This window comes from Haliotis rufescens, unplaced genomic scaffold, assembly GCF_023055435.1.
Source record: "Haliotis rufescens isolate VD_foot unplaced genomic scaffold, xgHalRufe1.0.p SCAF_67, whole genome shotgun sequence".
NCBI lineage: Eukaryota > Metazoa > Mollusca > Gastropoda > Lepetellida > Haliotidae > Haliotis > Haliotis rufescens.
Window position 1 is genome coordinate 1210819 of NW_025964358.1, and position 27001 is coordinate 1237819.

The window sequence follows — 27001 nt, forward strand, 5'->3', positions numbered from 1 at the left end:
TGCCCAAACCGGAAGGAAGGGATTTTATAAAAAATAATGGTTATGCATTGGATATGATTCTTTTGATGTGCCGCTTTATGTTAGTAAAATGGAACCGACCGTCTCGAACATTACCGCATTTTGAAGTATCCACAAACCCCACCATCTTTTTCTGTTTGAGAAAAGCTGCAAAAGGTTAATCTGTGCGTGATGTAGACTTGATGATCAACGCAGACCATGATGTTGTTGAGCTGGATGTGGTTGCTGATACTGTAACAAACAGCTGAACCATTATAAGAATCAACGTTACAGACTCGCCAGCAGTCACACACGCAGAGCATCAGACAAAGAGCTGAGAGAACACACACAACTTTGGGAGAAACTATTGGCCATACATTCCAATTTCTGAGATCACAACTTTATCAAAGAGTCACCTCTTACGTCAAGCATAGTCGCCACTTAACAACAACAATGCGTTGCCTATCCGTTGGGTTCCGCCTTCACGGGTTCCAAGTATGAAACTGGACTTTGACAAAGGGTCTGGGCGTGCATAGCAAGCTCTTCGCTTAAATTTCAATAATATGGTGAGGGGTTGAAAACAGCAGATGAACTGACCACCGAGAACATACCACGTCCTTTGGCCCAATAGAACAAATGCTATAGAAACAAACCGAGTTTTTTAACAACACCCAGTTGTATGACATGTACATTTGGGCCAATTTTCCAGAGACAAGGGCGTTAACTGACTATACAAGTCTAGTTTCCACAACTAGGATGGAATTCCGGAGTTACATTTTTGATGGACTAAGGAGTCTATGCATATTTCCAATCAAAATCGCGTAACGAACTAGACATCTGGGATTACAACGTGCAGATTTCGGTCGAATACAGGATTTGCAAAGGATGTGTACCGCCAACTGGACGTCGACATGTACTCTTCAAAAACGCAAAACGGATATTTCTGGCCATAAAAGCAAACATAGCGGACCAAACAATGTTAAACGAAGAGGTTTAATGCGTTATTTCAGTTACAAACTTTCCCGGATCAAAATGATCACAACAAGGACATGCAAACCATGAGTCGGGAAACTCGTACGATTCGGAAAAAAACGCACCCAGTGCATCAACAAAAGGGCCATGGAGTTGCACGCACTTCACGTGCAGCAGCACTATGAACGGTATTAAAGTACAGGGTGTTTGATTGCCTGGCATCTGCGTCATTGAAACAGTGACAGTTGAAAAACATGCCGAGATTAACAGAAGTGCAAAGAAACAACATCATGGGCCACTTGCAGGCTGATCAGCTGAAGCCATTGTTTTCAATGTAGCGCCCAGCACCATCACAAGGCTATGGGATCGGTTTCAACAGCATTGGTCAACACGTGATCGGCCAAGGTCGGAACGACCAAGATTAACTACATGTACATCCAAGATCGCTACATCCGACTGTGCCACCTACGTGAAAGGACGACCACAGCCACATCAACCGCATCCCAAATATCCTGACTGTGCAGAATCTCCGACCAGACTGTACAAACCCGTTTAAGAGCAGCAAGGCGTCCTGTTCGACGCGTCATATTCAGGTGACAACATCGTCAACAACTAGTGCATTGGTGTCGTCAACACAGGGTATGGCCTTACCTGTGATGGAGAGATGTCTGGTACAGCGACGAATCAACATTTCTACTCCGTCGAGGGGAAGGAAGAGCACGGTTCTCCGGACCTTAGGGAGAACGTTACGCCGGAAACTGCGTACAGGAAGTGGACAGGTTTGGTGGGGGTGACGTTATGGTGTGGGTGGCTATCTTTCATCATGGCAGGACAGGTTTGGTCCATATCCAGGGCAATCTTACCGCACAACGATATATTCTCCTACCACACGTCCTCCCAATTGCAGCCAATGGCAACGGTGTATTCCAGCAGGACAACGCTCGACCGCATACAGCACGGATCACAAGAGACTGTCTACACAACAACAACGTTGATGTTCTCCCCTGGCCCTCCAGATCCCCGGATTGAAACCCGATAGAGCACCCGTGGGATAAATTGGATAGGCGGCTACGCCGACGTTAACCACAACCCGAGACGTTGCAGCAGTTGGCTATTGCGTTGCAGGCCGAGTGGGCTACCATTCCCCAGGATGTGATTCGCATACTCGTCTCTTCAATGGGCAAGAGATGTCAGGCCGCTATCGATTCCAACGGGAGACATACGCGTTATTGATGGTAGCTGACCTCCACCTTGGACTTTTTCTGTGTATCGAGTGTTCTCTTCACAACATTTTGGCTCAAAACCTTGTGCAGTTCCTCCTATAAATGTATTACCCAACCTCACACAAATCTGGCTTTGCGTTTCTTTTTTTCAAGAGTATATATTGTGTAAATCATTCCGATTTTTTTTAAACAAGGCACTCACGTGATTTGATGCACTGTGCGGGTTATAACGCGTTTTTTTACAATATTGATCAGTCCAAAAGACAAGTGGCCACCTCCGAGGTTTGGAGTTATAGAGCGTCTGCTCGGGGCAATATCATCACTGAACACGAGATTAAACCATTTTATTCACTCTGCACAGTAATTATCTTCACAAGTCATGATGTGAAGGTAACAAACAGAATTACATAGGAATTGAAATCAATCATCACAGATGTATCACATAAAGATCATAAAATTGATAAATCTAATTTATTTAGGATTTCATCACATGTCTTGAGTGGAAAGCTAATATTGCAGTAATAGTTGCATGGGAATGAGGGGTGATGTGAGATAAGGTGAAATGGGGATTAACGTCGCGTTGTTGTACTTCTGTCGTGACGTCTATGGACGTGTGCTTTTGAAGCTGCTTATACTAATGCCGATTTTATAGTGCTAGCTCACTGAGATACCATGCCGCAGTTTAAGCATTGCCTAAAAGTCGGGCCGGGCCGGGCCAAGACGGGCCAAAGTGTTATTGGCTAATTACTTCATTACCGGCGACCATACCTATATATTATTGATGCAACACACACACATGACATAATTAACAATCACCAACCAAAAACGTGGACCATAAATTAAATAATTCGGGGTAAATCACTTGAAAACCAGAAAGTGGAGCTGTGTGTTCGCGACGCTGATCTAGGTAACATGTAAAGGAGCAATCGTTAAACGAAATAAGATTTTACACATATCAAATACTTCTAGCTATCGTGATACAAATTTCCATCTGTCGGCATAGCGTTTATAGGATAGTACTATATATAAGTAAATACCACTTTATAATGTCACTGTTCATCGTATTTAAAGCAGACACGTTGGTTAAAGTAGACCTCTTCTCCTTATACTCTGAACAGTCACACAAGTGTTGGGTTCGACTTGGCCCGGGCTGTCAAAATCTATTTTAAACACACAGATCTATCATCAAATATGTTTACATCTATAGACTGGAGTTATATCTACCTATATATACCACTATATAATGTCACAGTATATCGCAATTTTACCGTATTTTCTTAAGACAATCTCTAGAAGTGTTCGGTCCGACTTGGCCCGGGCGGTCAAAATGTACTTTAAACACATAGATGTATCTTCAAATTTGTTTACATGTATAGCTTAGTGTTATATCTACCTATACACCACTTAAAAATGTCACAGATCGCAGTATTTATAGAAAACAAGGGGCTCAAAGTAAAGCCCTTTTCCCTCTACATTCTCAACATAGTCTCTATCAGAAGTGTTTGGCTTGTGTTGTGTCCGACTTGGCCCGGGCTGTCGAAATCACCCTTAAACACACAGTTCTATCTTCAAATGTGTTTACATCTATAGACTAGTGTTATATCTACTTATAAACCAATTTATAATGTCACAGTAGATCGCATGTAAAGAAAACTGGTCCGTTAAAGTCAAGCATTTTTAGTGTATTTTCTTAAGAAAATCTATGTCAGAAGTGTTCGGTCCGACTTGGCCTGGGCGGTCCAAATCAACTTAAACCTCACAAATGTATCATCAAATGGATTCACATCTATGGATTAGTATTATATCTACCTATATACCACTTTAAGGTGTCTCAGATCGCTGTACTTAAAGAAAACAAGGGGCTCAAAGTGAAGCCCTTTTCCCTCTACATTCTCAACAAAGTCTTTATCAGAAGTTTTTGGCTTGTGTTGGGACCGAGTTGGCGAGGGCGGTCCAAATCTGCTTCAAACACACAGATGTCCCATCAAATGGATTCACATCTATAGACTAGTATTATATCTACCTATATACCACTTTATAATGTCACAGATCGCAACACGATGGAATAGGCAAAGGCAAGGGATTTTCCGACCAAACACATACCATGAAAGGGCTTCACTTTAACGAGTATACTTCACTCAAACACATTGGTGATACATCTGTGAGGTTTAAGATGAAGTTGACAGCCCGGGCTAAGTTGGTACAAGGACATGTGACAGAAATTTTTTTGATAAATACAGTGATAGTGCTCGACGGACCAGTTTTCCTTGAGTTAAACTGCGACATTATCAAGTATTATATAGGCAGATATAATACTAGTCATGTTGAGAATGTAGAGGGGAGAGGGCATCACTTTGAGCCCCTTGTTTTCTTTAAATACGATGTACCGTGACATTATAAAATGTTATATATGTGATTTTGTTTTCTATTAATACAGCGATCTGAGACACCTTAAAGTGGTATATAGGTAGATATAATACTAATCCATAGATGTGAATCCGTTGGAAGTTACATCTGTGTGCTTAAAGTTGATTTTGACCGCCCGGGCCAAGTCGGACCCTACACAAGCCAAACACTTCTGATAGAGACTATGTTGAGAATGTAGAGGGAAAAGGGCTTCACTTTGAGCCCCTTGTTTTCTATAAATACTGCGATCTGTGACATTATTAAGCGGTGTATAGGTAGATATAACACTAAGCTATACATGTAAACAAATTTGGAGATACATCTATGTGTTTAAAGTAGATTTTGACCGCCCGGGCCAAGTCGGACCGAACACTTCTGACAGAGATTTTCTTCAGAAAATACGGTAAAAGTGCTTGACTTTAACGGACCAGTTTTCTTTAAATGCGATATACTGTGACATTTTATAGTGGTATATAGGTAGATATAACTCTAGTCTATAGATGTAAACACATTTGAAGATAGATATGTGTGTTTAAAATAGATTTTGACAGCCCGGGCTAAGTCGAACCCAACACATGCCAAACAAAACTTCTAATAGAGAGAATGAAGAGGGAAAAGGGCTTCACTTTGAGCACCGTGTTTGCTACCGCAATATGAGACACTAAAGGGTTATATAGGTAGATATAATACTAGTCTATAGATGTAAAGTATGTGTTGTAATTGTAGAAGAGCTTTGACAGTTATCAACACGTATCGTATCAGCCCTATGACATTCGCGAATATCCACTTGCAGAAAACATCCTGTGTTGGTTTAACATGAATTACTAAAGATTAATTAGGGATTAATGAAAAGAGAGTAGTCACAACTCTGTCATTTCTTGCACAGGACATCACACCCCTACACGCTAAGGTCGTTGAGAAACCTAGTCATCAAAGAAAAGACACAGTCAAGATACTGACTTTTCTACGAGGACTCTCGGTATGTGGTCATAATTATCAGTTTATTATATTGGTGAAGAAGCATGTTGATTCAAACTCAATTAAATGAGCAAAACTATACTTTTCTGGACAATTGAGATCTGCCTAGATATGCATGTTTCGTTTTATTATTCTGCAATCCATTTTTAGTATTACCCGCTGGCCCGGCCCCGCCCGAATTTTCTGGGCCCGACTTTTAGGCAATCCCCGCAGTTTGTCATGACTAACCGACTCAGGCACAATATACTGACTCCGAGCTGACCAGTCCTTCTTTTAGTCCATTAATGCCAAGCGTAGGGTAATAACAAGTACCATCATTTAACATTCTTTGGTATGACGCGAGGATTAAACACCGGAGCTTAATGGCTCAAACAAGTCATGAAACACTTTACTGTTATGGTGTATAATAGAAAACACTCGGCCGCGTCGCCGTGTATAACAGAGGTATGGACAGACATACGACAAGCATAGTCGCCTCTGCTTTAGGCAGGCTGTAAACAGATGTTTATACATTAGTAAAGATAGAGTGTTGAATTATTTTGTTAAAATGAGATTGGAGATGGTGGAATGTAGTGTATATGCGGTAATGATAATAATTGAGATATGGCTTTATCATTGTGATTTTATACACGTGCTGAACGAACTGGTGCTGCTTGTGCTGGAGTACATGTATTGGGTGTGTATTGTTTCTGAATATACTTGTATAGTGAGAGGTACATGTACTGGTGCTATGCAGGGTATAAGGTAGACACGTATTTCATCAGTTAAAGATCAAAGCAGCCTCCTCCCGTCTAATCTAGCAAAACAGGTCGCACGATGTCACCTTGCGTCGAACCCGCTCCTTCGAAATCCTCGCTAAAACATATTCATAAAACGAGCAGTATTAGCCTCGTGAAATAGAACTGAATTAATTTCGTGTTATATCCAAACGACGGTTTCTTCTCAGGTTACACGGAGGGTCCCATGATTTATAATAGCATTGCCCTGGATGATTCCAACAGCTTCAAGGTAAAGTGACCAAAATATCTGAGTTGACAAAGAATAATGATTTCAATTTCTATTAGTAATTCTTATATATGCATTTATAATTCAGTATACATAAATACTTCAAAAGGATGTGTTGTCTTCTCATTAAAGGAAATAGACACTGTCATTATCATCGTGAACGAAAATATTTATATAGGTTCTAAAATATAACACACTTGTAATAAGATAGTTTTCCCGCGTAATTGTCCGGAAGTGACCTGCGTATCACAGAGGAGGAAGTCACCTTTCTAGGTTGGTGTGTTTGTGTCTCGTCTCTCACTTTGTCTTCCTATATACAGATAACTGTTCCAAATCCAGTGTCAAAACTTGCATGTATATGTCACGACACTATCAGGCTACTGTAGGTGTTACATATACCTCTATTTTTACAGTGTATATCTTCAATATCAGTGTTTGCTGATTGCTACCCATTCCTACTTTCGTTTTACAACGAGGCCGGGCTTCATTCAAACAAGTCATGACCCACTTTTGCTGTTATGGTGTATAATAGAAAACACTCGGCCGCGTCGCCGTGTGTAGCGACCAGAACTGAGATACGACCAGAACTGGGATAAACAGTCCACAATTTCGCAAAACCCCATTTACTGCGGTAATGCTTTTGGTTAGCTCTAAAACACATGGCGATATATATCCGGAATATGATTTAGTTTATATTTTTTGGGGGGGCCGTACTGAATATGATCTTTTGTATATTTCCATGTCCCATTCCAAATAAATAACGCACATTAAATTCTTCACTATAAATTGGAAACATCTTTAGTTGTTATTATTATTTTGTTATTTTGTACTTGACAAATATTCACACGCCTTTCTGTGCGGCAATTCACATTTATGCACAAATTTCACAGTGTCTGTGCGATATTTCTTTTAACAAATTATGTTATAATTAGATTAATAATTGAAATCAAGGATGTGTTTCTACATCACATTGTGGTCACAATAGTGTATAGAATGTAATGGAATCGGCCATATTACAAAAGTAAAAGCGGTAACTCGAGGGGTTTCTGAAATATTTCGGATTGTGGCCGTTAAATAAAAGAGCCCCGACACATTATGCATTCCATTTAGATTTTGTTTTGTTTGTAACTGTAAACAATTTTCCGTATTCTGTTGTTTGTGCGCCAATTTAACGTGCGGCCTCCTCCAATCCCACGATGTGGATAGAAATGCAAAACATGTATCCTCATTAATTTATTTAATGTAACTGTGCTGAAGGGAATCCTTGTAATTCACACATGAGTAGATGTGAGAAATCATATTTATATAATTTCAAAACAATTATTTCACTTGCCTCTGTATTTAGACAAGCTCTTCCCACTTCTTTTAATTAGTTCAATGGGTTAATCGTATATGGTTTGCCAGAAGATTGAGGCGAAAATTACACAAGATGAAAGTGTTTTATAATTCTTCTTTACAAAGTTACGGGGAAGTACACAGGTACATCGGACATAAAATATACATTACTCAGAATGAAACGCGGGGTGTTGTATATCAGTCATCATTATACATGAAAGTCGCGGGGGAGTATGTATATTGGATATAAACTATACATCACTCAGAACGATAGATAACGATAGAGGGTTTGTATCGGATGTATTATATTATACATACTTCAGAATGCTGTAGATGCAGACCAATGTAAGCTTTGAAACATGCTAAGAAGTATCTAAGCTGGATATTGACGATTGTTTCAGAATGGCTTTCTACCCACATATACAAGTTAGTGGTAACCTCAAATACCTCCTTAACTTAACCCTATCACATATACATGATGCAGGTAATGCAAGCTCAGAAGTTTGGTGTGCAAATTTATAATAAATGTATAAATATAAATGTATAACTAACATATATAAGCCGTAAGACGGATATGACTCCTCATCCATGCATGCATGCACCGGTAAACCAGACCTAACAGAAAGGAGTATATAGTTACTCCATAGTGTTTTAGGAACCAGGCAGCTTCAATTTGAAATAAAGGAAAGATATATTGAAGCAAGTCGAAATAATATATTTATATATCTAGCCTAAAATCACGAGGATCCATGGACAGTGCATTGTGTATGTCTATGTTGGGCATTGCTTAAAATATACCCACCGCTTCGCTTGTCACGTTAGGCGACAATCGATGGTTGGTTGGTTGGTTGTTTAACGCCGCACTGAGCAATATTCCAGCTATATGACGGCGGTCTGTAAATAATCGAGTCTGGACCAGACAACACGGACAATCCAGTGATAGACGTCATGAGCATCGATCCATGCATTTGGGATACGATGACATGCATCAACCAAGTCAGTGAGCCAGACCACCCGATCCCGTTAGTTGCCTTTTACGAGAAGCATAGTCGCCTTTTAGGGCAAGCATGGATTGCTGAAAAGACCTAGTCTACCCTGGGTCTTCACGGGCACCACAATCCATGGACCGGGTGGGCATGCTTGTATAGTGACTTCGTTAATTGTGTGTCATGTACCCCGATATAAATACATGTAGATAAACGATTGGTTTAAGTATGAATAACGTCCCACGCCGACATGTACGATGTCTGGCAATCAACCAAATAACGAACCTGACTACCCGAGGCTCGTTAGTCGCCTCTCATTTTACGATTCTAAGCCGGACTCCCCATCCGATCATGGGAATATTACCTGCATGGTCAGCTTTGCTGTTAATGGTTCTTGCAGTAAAATGTTGGTCCACATGGGCAGAGAGCAAAATAGTGATGGATATTATAAGCAAACATCCAGCACGTCGGAGGACGTTGAACCTCCGATCCATGAAGTCACCTGGTAAGACAATCAAAATTAAGCATGTGTTGCTGGGGACCCCTTCTACACGAAATCAACTGCGTGTGGTCTAGTGGATAGACGTCTGCAGAAGAAGTGAGTAAGTGGGTGAATATGTATTTACACTGCTTTTAGCAGCATTCCTGGAGTATCGTGGCACGGGACACCAGAAATAGGGTTTACTCATTGAACACATGATGGGAATCGAACCCGGGTCTTCGACGTGACGAGCGAACGCTTTGACCAATAGGCTAACCAATTGCACCCCTGACAGCGGAAGGTAAAATACACGGAATAAGATAGTACCCGTGCTTCGCGATTGGCATTACATGGATATACGTGGATAAACACAGTACATATTCTGTTTTACAAAACTCATGTAAGAATCCATGTATTACCTTCACCCTCACTGGGTAAATACAAGAATTTCTGAATTCTGACACTCCTTGGGTAACACACTTACTGGTATAATATTCCCTATAAAAGTACCAATCATGACCTCCCTCAATATTTGCTAAGTTTGTGGTCCTAATCACTTTCAAAAGCTAAAATTAATTATAAATATTCAACAGTTAATACTTTTTAAAGGTGTTATGCCGCTTCTGCACGGCTTAATTACAGTAATACAAGGGTAAATATCTAATCGTTAATTAATAAAAATCAGCTACAAGTATTCCATTATTTGTACATGTGAAAGGGCTATCCCATTTCTGGTCAAGGTGATATGAGTCATGATACAGTAAAAAATCCCTTAAAATTAGAAATACTGACCCATTACATAAAGATTCTGCTCACAAGTGTGAAATATTATTTACTATCATCAACCGACAAGAAATCTTAAGATTCCATTAATTGTAGATTTTAAAGGCATTATCCCACTTCTGGTCAAGGTGATATGAGTAAAAAAAATAGTCAAAAATCTCTTAAAGTTAGAAATATTGGCCTATTACATTAAGATTCAGTCCACAAGTGTGAAATATTATTTACTATCATCAACCGACAAGAAATCTTAAGATTCCATTAATTGTAGATTTTAAAGGCATTATCCCACTTCTGGTCAAGGTGATATGAGTCATAATATAGTCAAAAATCTCTTAAAATTAGAAATATTTACCCATTACATTAAGACCTTTGTTCATAGGATTGAAATATTATTTACTATCATCAACCGACAAGAAATCTTTAGATTCCATTAATTGTACTTTTAAAGGCATTATCCCACTTCTGGTCAAGGTGATACGAGTCATGATATAGTCAAAAATCTCTTAAAATTAGAAATACTGACCCCTTACATAAAGATCCTGTTCACAAGTGTGAAATGTTATTTACTATCATCAACCGACAAGAAATCTTAAGATTCCATTAATTGTAGATTTTAAAGGCATTATCCCACTTCTGTCAAGGTGAAACAAGTCATAATATAGTAACAAATCTCTTACAATTAGTATTATTGACACATTACATAAAGATTCTACTCACAAGTGTGAAATGTTATTTACTATCATCAACCGAGAAGAAATCTTAAGATTCCATTAATTGTAGATTTTAAAGGCATTATCCCACTTCTGGTCAAGGTGATACGAGTCATGATATAGTCAAAAATCTCTTAAAATTAGAAATACTGACCCCTTACATAAAGATCCTGTTCACAAGTGTGAAATGTTATTTACTATCATCAACCGACAAGAAATCTTAAGATTCCATTAATTGTAGATTTTAAAGGCATTATCCCACTTCTGGTCAAGGTGATATGAATCATAAAATAGTCAAAAATCTCTTAAAGTTAGAAATATTGACATATTACATTAAGATTCTGCCCACAAGTGTGAAATATTATTTACTATCATCAACTGAGAAAAAATCTTAAGATTCCATTAATTGTAGATTTTAAAGGCATTATCCCACTTCTGGTCAAGGTGATATGAGTCATAATATAGTCAAAAATCTCTTAAAATTAGAAATATTGACCTATTACATTAAGACTCAGTCCTAAAGTGTGAAATGTTATTTACTATCATCAACCGACAAGAAATCTTAAGATTCCATTAATTGTACTTTTAAAGGCATTATCCCACTTCTGGTCAAGGTGATATGAGTCATGATATAGTCAAAAATCTCTTAAAATTAGAAATATTGACCTATTACATTAAGACTCAGTCCTAAAGTGTGAAATGTTATTTACTATCATCAACCGACAAGAAATCTTAAGATTCCATTAATTGTACTTTTAAAGGCATTATCCCACTTCTGGTCAAGGTGATATGAGTCATAATATAGTCAAAAATCTCTTAAAATAAAAAATACTGACCCATTACATTTAGACCTTTGTTCATAGGTTTGAAATATTATTTACTATCATCAACCGACAAGAAATCTTAAGATTCCATTAATTGTAGATTTTAAAGGCATTATCCAACTTCTGGTCAAGGTGATATGAGTCATGATATAGTCAAAAATCTCTTAAAGTTAGAAATATATCACTGGGGGACACCAGAAATGGGCTTCACTCATTGTACCCATATTGGGAATCAACCCAGGTCTTCGGCGTCACGAGCCAATGTTTTAACCACTAGGCTACCCGACCTCCCCCACTTATGGTTGAGGTGATATGATTGATAAATACAGGTTATCACGCGAGTGTGTTTTGGGATGGTAAATATCCTGTATTAGGAATAAACATTGTATTTAGCGAGCCTTGGCTTGTTAAATACATAGTAATTGATATTTCTCCAGATTCCCGATGGTTAATTCTGACTTGATCGCGGAATGAAAGTAGTCCCAACTTGACCTTTGACAATTGCATCTCTATCCGCATATGACCCCAACGGATATCGTTTTTATCCATTGGCTTTATTCTGCTGAGAAACCTACCCATTATATGATAATACAGTATAAAATCTCATAAAATTAGAAATATTGACCCATTACATTCAGATTCTGTCCACAAGTTTGAAATGTTATTTACTATCATCAGCTGAAAGAAAATCTTAAGATTCAATTAACTGTAGATTTTACAGGTGTTCTCCCTTTTTCTGGTCAAGGCCATATAAGTAATAATATATACTGAACAACAAAAGTTCCTGTGACATTAAATAAGATTTAATGCAAAGTTATGTTTTTTACCAAATCTGAAACAATTTCTGTTTGCAACAGATAAAAGACTCCTGTAAATGTTCAAATGGTTTAATTTGTCATACTAAATGTTTCTGAATCAGCTCCAAGTCATATGGTCTATGGCGAATGTGGTAGATACCCGTTATATATTTGTTCATATTTACGTTTACTCAGATACTGGCTCAAAATAACAGAGATGTCACGGGAACGAATCCCAAGAAAATGCTACGAAATGATTGTCTATCGTGAAAGTGTTGGTTATGTAACCTGGGCATCAAACATTAAGCATTTACTCTTCTCTCACGGATTTGGATATGTTTGGCTAAATCAAAGCGTTGGAGACAAAATGTATTTTCTTAGCTCTTTTAAGCAGGTAGCAATTGATATGTTTACTCAAAACTGGAGGTCATCACTAGATAACAGTGCACGCTACAACGTCTATAAAACCTTTAAATATTGTCTTACACCAAAGGTTTACCTGCATACTATAACAGAGAGAAAAATTAGAGACACATTTATTAAACTCAGGCTAGGGTTAAATGATTTGATGTGCAACAGGGGTCGCTTCTTCTCTATTCCTAAGGATATGCGTTTTTGTCCATTCTGCGAAAACCATATTGAAAACGAATTACACTTTTGTTTATATGTCCAACTTACGACAACCTAAGATTGAAATATATGCCTGATATCACTAAGAACCACTATTCCATGAACAAAATATTATCTTTTAATGGTATCCCTAGTAAAAAATTAACTAAGATATTACAATACATCTATCAAAGTCTACGAGTGCGTAGTAAATTACTTAGTAAATCCGATATGTCCAGAAATAATTAGTTGTTTTGAAACTTTCGCATCTAGATCAGGAGTATCTACATTTCATTTTTGTCTGTTTGTTTCTACTAGAAATGCATATACAAATTGTCAAATTGTCATGACATGATGAGTATATTACTGATAGATCCTTTTGTATTGAACGTCGTGCTATGGCTGAAAGCCTTTGCGACGTAAAACTTCATATTTCCATTCCATTCCTTTTGTATTCCTTTTGTATTTTATACTACTACTGCTGCCACTGTGGTTATTACCACTGTTATTACAATACCTCTATTACATGTCAAGCATCATATTAGTTATCCAATAATTATATAATGCGCTGTACAGCTGTAAATGATATTGTTTATCTGTATGTGTATATGGGCCAATGGCCTTTCATACAATTGATTGATTGACTTCAGAAAATGCGTGATTTCATAAAAAACATGAACATGCCAAAATGTCAATTTACAAATCAATAGTGTGTGTGTCCACCTCTGGCTGCAATGCAAGCAACACGTCTTCGTCTCATGGAATAGACCAGGCGTCGCACAAAGTCCTGTGGGATATCTGTCCATATCTGCTGGAGCATGTTTGAAGTTCCTGCTGTGTCTGTGGAACACGTGGTTGATGTCGAAGGCGCCGATCCATCTCATCCCATATGTGCTCGATTGGTGAGAGATCTGGGGAGTGAGCCGGCCAGGGGATGACAATTACGTTGCTTTGTTGAAGAGAATCCTGAACAAGTCGAACAATATGAGACCGGGCATTGTCATGCTGAAAGGTAATGCCTGGGCCATGACGACGACAAAACGGTAGAACAACAGGGCCAGTGATCTCGTCGTGGTAGCGCTGTCCATTGAGATTTCCCTCTACCACTATCAAACAGGTCCTCTGTCTTGCTGTAATCCCACCCCATACCATAAAGCTGCCGCCCCCGAACCAATCTTCTTCCATAACACAACGATTGAAGTAACATTCACCTTGACGTAGGTACACAAGAATCTGTCCATCGCTTTGGCTGAGGTGAAAACGAGACTCGTCAGTGAATAGAACTTGTCCCCACTGCATGGCCGTCCAGCATAGACGCTGTCTACACCAGAGTAGACATGCTTGACGGTGGTTTCCTGTCAAAATGGGACGTCTGGCGGGTCTTCTGGCGACAATCCCTGTACATCTGAGGTGGTGAGGTACGGTTTGTGAAGATATTCGTCAAAGGCCAGGGATGCTTCTTGCAGTCACTGTTGCTGGCTGGAATCGATTTCATAGGTGTATTGTTCCAATCAAGTTGTCTTGTCGATTGATGGTTACGCATGGCCTGCCACTCTGAGGATTGTGTCTGACTGCAATTGTCTGTTGCCAATGTTGCCATAAACACCAAATTGCTCACAGGCGCTCATTTTCGGACAAGCGTGGCATTTCGTAATGTGGAATAATTGCGTAATTTTGTTGTTTTTCTGAGTAGTTGTTGTCAGCATGATGCTAAACAATGCACATGGAATCTAGTTAACGCACATGTTTTTATACCCATTCTTGGGTAGTGAAATGCATGGGCCTTGCATAAAAGTAAAACTTTTGCATCGAATGCATGCTTTTCTGTAGCAGTTGCGTTTTTGTGACTAGATTCCATACATGTACTACAATATTGAAAACCAAACTTTACTTGTTTGAAAAATACACTAAAATATTGGTGTCACAGGAACTTTTGTTGTTGAGTATAGTACCTGGCAAATGAAACGAGAACAAAGAAGTACTGCTTATTACCATAGTTAATGTAGAGATCTACTTGAATGTTGAGGTAAAATGTACATATTGATCATCTATGTCAGGCAGAATAGTTTCTTTTTATCCCCCGCCGCGCGAAAGCGCGAAGCGGGGGATATATTATTCACGACCGTCCGTACGTCCGTCCGTACGTCCGTACGTCTGTACGTCCGTACGTCCGTCCGTACGTCCCACCTGTTTGTTGCCGCGATATCTCAAGAACTAAACACTGGATTGTCTTCATATTTGGAACTATGGTGTATATACAGACTCCGCAGACACCAGTCGGTTTTGGTGACCTTGACCCCATTTTCAAGGTCACAGCAGGCATATCTGCTTTTGGAGTTGGAAAACGGTGTTGCCGCGATATCTCAAGAACTAAACACTGGATTGTCTTCATATTTGGAACTATGGTGTATATACAGACTCCGCAGACACCAGTCGGTTTTGGTGACCTTGATCCCATTTTCAAGGTCACAGCAGACAAATCTGCTTTTAGAGTTGGAAAACGCTGTTGCCGCGATATCTCAAGAACTAAACACTGGATTGTCTTCATATTTGGAACTATGGTGTATATACAGACTCCGCAGACACCAGTCGGTTTTGGTGACCTTGACCCCATTTTCAAGGTCACAGCAGGCATATCTGCTTTTGGAGTTGGAAAACGGTGTTGCCGCGATATCTCAAGAACTAAACACTGGATTGTCTTCATATTTGGAACTATGGTGTATATACAGACTCCGCATACACCAGTCGGTTTTGGTGACCTTGATCCCATTTTCAAGGTCACAGCAGACAAATCTGCTTTTAGAGTTGGAAAACGCTGTTGCCGCGATATCTCAAGAACTAAACACTGGATTGTCTTCATATTTGGAACTATGGTGTATATACAGACACCGCAGACACCAGTCGGTTTTGGTGACCTTTACCCCATTGTCAAGGTCACAGCAGGCAAATCTGCTTTTGGAGTTAGAAAACGGTGTTGCCGCGATATCTCAAGAACTAAACACTGGATTGTCTTCATATTTGGAACTATAGTGTATATACAGACACCGCATACACCTGTCAGATTTGGTGACCTTGACCCCATTTTCAAGGTCACAGCAGGCAAATCTGTTTTTGGAGTTGGAAAACGGTGTTGCCACATTATCTCAAGAACTAATCGCTGGATTGTCTTCATATTTGGTACTATGGTGTACAGGCGGGGGATATTTCGTCACTCTGTGACAAATACTTGTTGTCTTTGCTTCAGGAGTTCAGACATGGTGTACAAAGTATTAGTAAGAATTAGTCTTCAGGCGAATCATATGTCCTGTGATGAAAATATGAGGGCTATATTGAATTTTACTTATCGCGTACATGACGACACTTTCAAAGACATGTTAGGAGGGCTTACTTTGATCAGAAACATTATTCTTCAAGGTCAAATTGTTGGTTCACAAACTCGCTCCAAGAGAGCATTGCTACCTTTTATTGGTGAATTCTCACACAATTTATTTGGTGCCGCCCTGACAGCGACGTGAACATAATACGACAACATATCAATATCTTATCAAACAGAATGAGGGCTGAAGAAGCAGCTTTTAATGTGTCACAGGATGACATGGGTTCGTACATATCTAAGGCTAATGACAGAATGGATGGTTTGAAGCAAGGTATAATTCAAATAATTCCAGCAAAGTAAAATTATTTTTTTCTGCTACAACATTAACAATATGAGCTTATGACCTTGCTTAAATTTACACTGAGGTTCTCACACCCTTCATAAAGATAGTTCCTCCTTGGAATTCAAGTATCAACAATCTCCTGATCAGTAAGAGATCTGAACAGACAACTAGTCAGTAGTAATTAGGGAATCATCTTGTGACATGTTTATGGCTAGTGTGTCAGGTCAGTGCTAGCAGTAGCTTGCCTGTATTCAGTTGTTTGAGCCCTCAGCAGACCAATGAACCCTTCAGTATAAACTATCAATTTCCACTTTCCCCAGTTTGGCTTTAGCAAGTCTAGAAATAGACAAATACACACTTCCATGGAAGGTGATAATACATCAGTCTATACACATGTTCACAGGTCATAATCAACCTATGACATTTTATACACAATATCATCATACAATCTACACTTAATGGAATGTTAAGATTTCTTCTTGGCTGATGATAGTAAATCACATTTCAAACTTGTGAGCAGAACCTGAGTGTTATGGGTCAATATTTATAGATATTTTGCTATTTTATTACTCATATCCCCTCGACCAGAAATGGGATAACACCTATAAAATCTACAGTTAACGGAATCTGAAGATTTTCTTTTGGCTGCGGATAGTAAATCACATTTCTAGCTTGTGAGCAGATCCTGAATGCTATGGGTTAATATTTCTAAGTTTAAGAGATTTTTTACAATATCATTACTCATCTCCCCTCAGCCAGAAATGGGATAAAGTATATAAACTCGACAATTAATGGAATCTTAAGATTTCTTCTTGGCTGATGATAGTAAATAACATTTCTAGCCCGTGAGCAAAGCCTGAATACTTTGAGTCAAGATTTCTAATTTCTTGTCGGTTGATGATAGTTAATAACATTTCAAACCTATGAACAAAGGTCTAAATGTAATGGGTCAGTATTTCTGATTTTAAGAGATTTTTGACTATATTATGACTCATATCACCTTGACCAGAAGTGGGATAATGCCTTTAAAATCTACAATTAATGGAATCTAAAGATTTCTTGTCGGTTGATGATAGTAAATAATATTTCGAACTTGTGGACTGAATCTTAATGTAATAGGGCAATATTTCTAATTTTAAGAGATTTTCTACTATATTATACTCATATCACCTTGACCAGAAATGGGATAATGCCTTTAAAATCTACAGTTAATGGAATCTTAAGATTTCTTGTCGGTTGATGATAGTAAATAACATTTCAAATCTATGAACAAAGGGTCTAAATGTAATGGGTTAGTATTTCTAATTTTAAGAGATTTTTGACTATATAATGACTCATATCACCTTGACCAGAAGTGGGATAATGCCTTTAAAATCTACAATTAATGGAATCTTAAGATTTCTTCTCGGTTGATGATAGTAAATAATATTTCACACTTGTGACCAGAATCTTAATGTAAAGGGTCAATAATACTAATTTTAAGAGATTTTTGACTATATTATGACTCATATCACCTTGACCAGAAGTGGGATAATGCCTTTAAAATCTACAATTAATGAAATCTTAAGATTTCTTCTTGGCTGATGATAGTAAATAACATTTCAAACCTGTGAGGAGAATCTGAATGCTATGGGTCAATATTGCTAATGTTAAGAGATTGTTGACTATATTATTACTTACATCCCCTCAACCAGAAGTGGCATAAATGTTATGCTTTCAAGAATGAAAGGAATCTTGAGAGTTTTGTTTTCTGAACATTGTCATTCACATTTACAACCTCTGAGAAACATATGTACTTTGACAATAAGCTTTGAATATGAAACTACATAGTTTTAAAAAAAGCTTCGTCCCCTTCACAGCTGTAATAGGCTAACTGATCATCATGGAGGGACTGACTGCACAATGCATGACATTGTGCTAGGTCTGTACCTGCCTTGATAGAAACCACAGAAAAAAGGTAAAAAGTAAAGGTATAATGACTTACCTACACATTCTCGTCTTTCAAAGAAATATTATCTTAGAAACTTCAGCCACTTGGCCTTCAACAGCAAGGACCAGACGACCATTTTGATCAAGTTGTAAAGGGAGGATAACTCTTACTGTTGCTTTGTCTTGCAAATTTTAATGTCAATGATGACAGAGCATGAGATAACAAGTTCAGTTCTCTATTAGTAATGGGTTTATTAAATATATGTTATCTGCCTTAAGTTGGTAATTTTGAAACCTTTCTAAATATTTCAATCATATTAAATAATATCATTTAGATTCCATATGGTCTCCCCAGAAATATGAGGACATTTTGCTGGCAAAACGGTTATGAAAGCTTCAACGTATTTATGTCAATAAGCTACCAGGAATGGTTCAATGAGTTTCCGAGTTATTTTAATACTGACCAGGAAGGAGATTTTGTCATACCGGGTATTACATATGTATTTTTTCCCTTAAAACAATGAGAAAAAGAATAGGGTGGTGGGTGAATCAAAGGAACATTAAAGAAATCTTTTTTTAACAAGAGAAATCTTTTTCAACAATTTCTACTCTAATATTTCTATATGTAATTAGTTTCTTTTATTTTTTAAGTTAGACTTCTAAGATGAAGCACAAACTTTCTCACATCCTGCATCTGCTATGCCTGGAAGCAGTTACATGTACCTCCTCCATTAATATAAGAAAATAGTTGCTTTTATCATCATGTACACAATAATCAAATGGATTGATTTTGAATAATTGTTACCACTAAAATCTAACATGATAATGATAGTAATATTTACAAAAAATGACTTTGGGACTTGAGAATACAAACAAAAATACACACATCAGTTGCCAGAGGGCTGTGAGGTGATGGGGCTTAGAAATCCCTTGAACAGTACAAATTTAACTGTACCCCTTTCAACTCTGACATGTTGAGTATTCATTGTTTGATGTTAAATGACACACTTAGTTATATTCAAAATAATTAATATTATTATATTGATGTACATACCCTCCCACATATATTTTGTGAACATCATGGCCTATTGTACAATGTCATGAGTATTTATTCCTAGATATTTACCTGCTTTTTTACTGTGTATGAGAAGAAATATGCCCAACTCTCATAACTCTTGCAAAATTGCATAACACAAACATCCTAGGAACTTAAATTATTACGCTTGTATCCCCACCAATGAGTGGCATAACAACTTTAAAATACATAAATTAGAGAATAATTTTATTTTCATTTGGCTTTTGCTATTTTGTAGGAAACACTGTGTTCAGAAGTGGCCAAGATAGCTATTTCACAGAAAATTTACTCTGTTATTAAACATGTCACCACCTCACAAAGGTTATGATATGATAGACAATTAAATAATACATTTGGGAGTGATATCATGGTTAGAAATTAAACATGGCAATGGGCAGTAATTACAGATAATAAGCAACACGACCATATTTATAGGAATTGCATTTTGTCATGAGCGATATTGTATTCCGCTTTAGTTCCGCATTACCACTTTTATACGCTGCTATATTTAGCTGCAAATGTCGGACATCGAGTCAGTAGCATTGCCATTGGCGCACTTTGCAGAACCGAGTAAAAATACAAAACACAAGAAGTGCAGATGATTTTGCTCTTATTAAATGTTTGTCAATTAAACACATAGTTGCATGCCACAGATATAATTCTCTACGGTGTTTATCCCAGTTCTGGTCGCTACAGCCGTGTATAACAGAGGTATGGACAGACATGTCCTTGCTTACACTACAGCGATAATGACTGTATTTAGACGGCTTATACCTGTAGAATATACACACTGTGTAAGATAAGAGGAGGTTATTTCCTGTTATTGTGAATTATCGAATAGCGATGCTTATCATGTGCACACCCTATTGATTCTATGTTGTTGCTGAATGTACATGTACAGTGAGGATCCCTCATAGGAGGGTAGGGTAGCTGTGTGTATGCAATGAGTGGCCTTGAACGCTGCTTTAGGCTTTGTTTGTTTGTTGTTTAACGCCGAACTCAGCTATATTCTAGGTATCTGACGGCGGTCTGTCAATAATCGAGTCTTGACCAGACAATCCAGTGATTGACATCATGAGTATCGATCCACGCAATTGGGATAGGATGACATGCATCTACCAAGTCAGCGAGCCTGACCACCCGACCCCGTAGTCGCAACTTACGACAAGCATAGTCGCCTATGCTTTAGGCAGGCTGTAAACAGATGTTTATACATTAGTAAAGTTAGAGTGTTGAATTATTTTGTTAAAATGAGATTGGAGATGGTGGAATGTAGTGTATATGCGGTAATGATAATAATTGAGATATGGCTTTATCATTGTGATTCTTTTCACGTGCTGAACGAACTGGTGCTATAGTGAGAGGTACATGTACTGGTGCTATGCCTTTCACGCATTAGTGGATTCTGTAAAATGAGAAGGTACTTATTGAGGAGTATATCAAGAATAAGTGAAATACGCTCTGCTATGCAGGGTTATGTTTGAAGTAGTTGAATTGCTGTTTGTGTATTTTGTGGAGAGTTGTTGTATGATATAAATGTTGGTGTTAATTCTTCAAGTATGTAGTCAATATAACTGTTTCTAAAGCCGAGTTTAGCATTTCCATCCATTGTGATATGGCCCTTATTCATTATGTTGGTGTAATACCTGCCTAACACAAATACCAGTAGGTGTTTGCGACATTGCCCTACATGTCGTTTTCATTCTGCGAGCATAGTGTGTAGATAAGAGAGTGAGGTAGTATTGTTTCTTACAGCTTTCAGCAAAAGTCACCGGTAATTGATTTCGCGCATTGTACCCATGCTGGGAATCGAACCAGTCTGGACTAGTGACTGCACCACCTACTAGGCCACCCACCGCCCAGCGGTAGATAAGACATCTAGAAGTAATTTGTTTGTATGGACCCGCCCCCTACATTTGCCCCTGTCTCTACTATACTGTTCAGGAACGATTTTCTGAATTCATATTTAGTTTTTGTACCCTTTTTTCCTTTTTGTGCGTCAGATTCACAAGTGAACCAATGCCATAATTTAATATCTGACACTTAAACGACCAAACAGAATTTAAAGCAACCATGTTTACAATGATGTTTCATGTCATGCAAAGATGGTCTCAGAAAAGCATGTTATTACCCTGTCTGCCAATTTAAAAACGTACCACATATTCAGGGAAACTTAAGTTGATCAACACAAACCTGGCATGTCTACACCAATGCAATGTGGATATGTATCGCAAAGTTGGTCAGTATTGTTTTCTGTCTTTCAGAATGAACACCTTCCCGAAGTGTTCTGTCTGTCAGCAGCAGTTTACCCTGAAAGGTCCAGTCCCCTACTTACTGCCCTGTCTACACGCTGTGTGTGAGACGTGTGTGACATCTGCAGCTGGCGGTGTGATATCATGCTCTACATGTCAGAGGGAGGTCAACCTCACAGACACAAGTCTCCAGAAGGATGCTGTGAGACAGAAGGAAATATTCCACCTCACAGTCAAACATCGCCCCACAGAGCTCCTCTGTACAAATGACGATGATGGCAACCAGGCTGTGTGTTGGTGTCAGGAGTGTGAAGACTTCCTCTGTGAATACTGCCAGAACATGCACAGCAGCTTCAAACGTACCAGAAACCATCCCGTGCACAAGTTTGGGGATATTATTCTGCAAAATCTTGGAAATGAAACAAATTGCAGTATTCACAACCGTTATCCACTTGATTTGTTTGACAAAAGCTGCAACATGTCTATCTGTGGTCGATGTAGCAGAGGAGAGCACGTGGATCATGAGGTTGAGGATCTGGATGAGGCTGCTGAAGGCGTTAAACAGCGGATTGAACAACACGGGAAAGATCTGTCGGCGCTACTGTCTCGTCAGCAAACACACCTTCAGAGTATCAGACAAGATACAAAGTTAGCAGACAGGACGCAGAACACATTGAGAGAGACAATAGGACATACGTTCCAGTCTTTAAGATCACAGCTTGACCAAAGGGAGAAGGAACTCTTGATTGATCTTGAAAGTCAGACCAGGGAAACCAAAGCAACTCTCCGTGCTCTTCAAACCTCATGTGAAGAGGATCAAGCAAAATGCACCGGGGTTTTAGATTACATCAGAAAAAGTGTTGTCTATGCTTCCAAATCGTTTCTCTTGCAACTAGAGAGTTCTGTTGAGGGGATAACTCGGACTTGCCTGGAGACTGCTGCACCTCAAACACACGATGTACCCACAGCGGCCTTCAACACCAACGGCTTGTCCAAACTGAAATCAGATATGTCTGGATTTGGTACCATCACTGCTTTGAAAGAAGAGATTATTGACACAGGTGATGGTATGTAAATAAAGACATTTCTTGTCCTTTGAGAATGATATGTGCCAAAAGTCTGCAAAACAGAATTCATGTTTTTCATGTGCTTTTCACACAGTATTATTTTCAGTTCCTACTTTTTCAAAATTTGCTTCTTCAATTTCAGATAAGCAAACACAGACTGATGATGACTATTTGGCGGACCTGGAACAGAAACACGAAATGGTATGTAAAATTAGCTAAGGATTCATATAGGAAGAAGCCCACAGTCAAGTCTTCACCATACCAATCATAATAGTGTATGCATTTTATCTGAATATTTTAGAAGCACCTTGAAGACGAAAATAGCATTCTGCAGAATCTGTCAGATTTTAAAGTGTCTGACATCAAAAGATAAAGATTCCATACAGAGTGTCAGATAGATGATATGCTGATATTGATGGAGCTGACTTGTTAGAGCGTGGCGTTTGTGTCTTCTCTCCATTCTGGTGGAGTGTCTGTTGATGCAGAGAGCAAACTGATACATGATGTTAATCCAACTGTTCTCATTGTCCACATCATCCCTCCAGCCTGGAGAGAGCTGCTGGTTTTCATGTACGAAATCTAGCAGCTAACGTCTATATCAGTATCAGATCAACTGACAGATAGTATCAAAACAATGTGTTGGATGACAGTATCAGAGATGGTGGCTGGGGATACTGGACAGATCAGAGCACTACTACCAGGACGTGAAGTTAGCTTTTTTTACTTCGTAGGCCCAAATCATGTGATGGACATAAACTCTTGATCACACAATACTTGCATCAACCTGATGTAACTGTAAGAAAGTATTTTTGCTCCTTGATTGAAAAGTATTATTTTACAGCCTCGAACTTCTATCAAAAGGTATGTTTTACTTTTCAGGAGCTTGCAGAACTGAAATCAAATATCGCTTCAGACAAGGAAAGAATTGAATTACTACAAGCCCTAACGGACAAATTGAATGATGAAGCGTACAACATGAACATGGTTTGTATATCATTGTGTCACACTCACAGGCATATTGTTATGTCATATTCTAACTATTGGAGAGAGAGGGAGAGAGAGAGAGAGAGAGTGAGTGAGTGAGTGAGTTTGGTTTTACGCCGCTTTTAGCAATATTCCAGCAATATCACGGCGGGGGACACAAGAAATTGGCTTCACACATTGTACCCATGTCAGGAATCGAACCCGGGTCTTCAGCGTGACGAGCGATCACTTTAACCACTAGGCTACCCAACCGCCTGAGAGAGAGAGAGAGAGAGAGAGAGAGACAGACAGACAGTGAGATTCCGAAAATCACTGGTAATGACACAATGTCACAGTGTCTGCTCCAAATAAAACTTCCGCGCATTGAATACTCAATGACACCCGCAATTCTGGAAACACATGCTGTCACCTCCTACACCATGTCCACAATACAATATCGCTGGTGCGCAAAGGAGGCTGACTTCGGTTAATTGGCCTACACGTTTGTTTCACATTTGCAGATGACACTTTGTGTGACATCCTCCCAGTAATCCAGGATATTTGTTGGCACAACAGACAGGGATTGGTTTGCTTTGAATAATACTTGAATGTGTAATCCGGGGGAAGAACTGCCAGCTAAAAGCTGACTGATTGACCCTTCGGTTTGTTTTGTCCAGGCTTGATATCTCCAAGCTCCCTTTTTTCCAGTTCACGGCAAAACAACCATTCATCCCATCAATAATGTTTTAATTTGTTTCTTACAGAGATATACATGTCCTTCATATAGATATTAATATCCCAATTGGTTTATATCTCATGACCTTCCAGTACATTGTTTTCCTTTCTAGACGCTAGCTGAGAAAGACGAAACCTGTAAGATCGCCTCAGAGACCATTGGCCGTCTACATACATCCTTGATTGGTATGTCCAGAAATATTTCTGAATACCTTGGCCAATCTCAGGTACATGTACACAACGCTTTTCTATTGAAAATAAAAGATGGGGAAAAATACCTTTAACTGAAAGAAAATGTCAATTTTGTAAACCATTTGATTTAGGTGATGAGTTTCACTGTCTATCTATCTGTCCACTATTTCAAAATGAGAGAAATCAGCTAATTAGAAAATCTTTTTACACTTCACCAAACATGTACAATATGAATTTGCTTTTTAATAGTAAAACATAAGGAACACTTAGAAACTAATGCTATTTAATTCTGTCAGTGTGTTTCGTAACTGAAACTTTTCTTGTATCTTTATTTACTGAAGCCACTGCTTGGTGAATCTGTTGTTTTTTATTGTATATATGTATACAGTAACGTATCCACGTTTTTTGCATGTGCGCAACGCAACAAATTAATGTATATCAACTTCCGGGGTTTCCGGAGTAAATATCGTCCTTATACAATCCATATATTCTTCCTGATTACATGAAAAGAAATATTCTTTCAAAAACACACTTTAATTTGTAATCGAGTGATGTATACTAGCTACAGTCATGACATCTTCGTACCACGTAGATTCTATGGTATCTTTCTCTGTTCATGTGCTATTTAAAAGTGCCAGAAATGCTATAATCAGGGAAATGTGTCGATATAATAGAATTAAAATAATGTGAGTGAAGATTCTTTACTATTTTCCCTTCATACTGTGCAAGCGAGATCATGCCTTCGTTCCAACAGCAGACATTCAACACTCAAGATTGGAGGACACGTCTGACATATATTGGGGCAGTTTGTTTATTTGTTTGAAGAAAGTTAGTGATGACAGCATCTTCGTATTACACCCGGAAGCAAACAAGACCAAAAATGTTTAGAAAAAGCACATCTATGAGTGTCAAGCACAAGCCTAGGCACGATTCTTGTAAAGTTTCATAATTGGATTTTGTTGTTTTGTTGTCAAAATAATTCTTGCTGCTTGTGTTCAGAACGTTTAAAAATTATTCATGTCAAGATCTGTTAAGGTCAAAATTTGAAAATGACAATCTGTTTGGATATTTAGCATATTCAAGTTGTTTCCCGTCGTCAATCATGCCACCTGTTAATGTGAACTTAAAGATCAGTCTCCTTTAGTTTTCACCTAGAATAAAAATAAACTTACAAAACTGCCTTATTTCTGCTGAGGTATGTATACCAAAGGTGGCCGACATTTTATACCTTGTTCGCGTGTCAATCAGCATTTGAAACGTACATTTTCAGTCGCTTCTATATTTTTGACTAGTGACCCAAATATTGTACACGTATTTAGTAGCAGAAAAGTGCCACTGTATCTGTGTCTTGAGTAACACAAAGAAAAATATAAAATATAAATGCCCACTCACAGAGTGTACTATCAAAGTAAGTAATCTCAGTGCTTCTATAGTTTGGCACTACTATATCATCACTGTTTCGTCCTGTCTTGACTTCCGGTCTGTGGTGTGCTCCTGGTAATGTTCCTGGTTTGATTTCCTGTCAGGATAGCTGATATGACGTCATGATAGCTGTGTGCACTTTATACAGTGGCCTACATGTCCCAATTATGTTTTTCGCTTGAGATAAAAAGACCCAGCAGCATGTGACTCCAGCACTTCTGTAACTACTCACAGGACAATTCCACAAGCTCTGTATATGCTGTTGTTGTCTTGCAGGTTTCCCTACTGAAGGCTGTGTTCACCTGATGAAGACAGGTGTAGCGGACAGATGCATGATCCTGCATTGTGAGTACCTCAATAACTCCGTTCAGGAGATATACACACACGTTAATCTGCTGAACCACTGCACCTGATGAGTAAAGACAAGTATGTACAGGATCTTCCATGTGTTGAGTGAAACAAAGATGAGAGAAACATGGTATTTCATGAGACAAAGGGGGAATCCTATGTATTATACACTTTTTTGTGGAGATGACTACCTGAAATGTTCTATTTCATTAGAATATAAAACCTTGAAACTTCACATGCAGGGACGTTTCAA

At 38.5% G+C, this 27001-nt stretch overlaps 1 protein-coding gene across 1 annotated transcript in view; it reads left to right on the forward strand.

Annotated features, from left to right (window-relative positions):
* Nucleotides 1-5525: 5525 nt before the first annotated feature.
* The window catches only part of LOC124126388, a 30734-nt gene continuing 9258 nt past the window's right edge, over nucleotides 5526-27001 (forward strand). Inside the window, exons 1-6 of the mRNA XM_048387160.1 lie at nucleotides 5526-5577; nucleotides 22034-23088; nucleotides 23231-23289; nucleotides 23968-24072; nucleotides 24900-24972; nucleotides 26677-26745. Coding sequence (XP_048243117.1) covers nucleotides 22035-23088; nucleotides 23231-23289; nucleotides 23968-24072; nucleotides 24900-24972; nucleotides 26677-26745 — 1360 coding nt within the window. The 5' untranslated portion in view covers nucleotides 5526-5577; nucleotide 22034. The remainder of the gene's footprint in view (nucleotides 5578-22033; nucleotides 23089-23230; nucleotides 23290-23967; nucleotides 24073-24899; nucleotides 24973-26676; nucleotides 26746-27001) is intronic.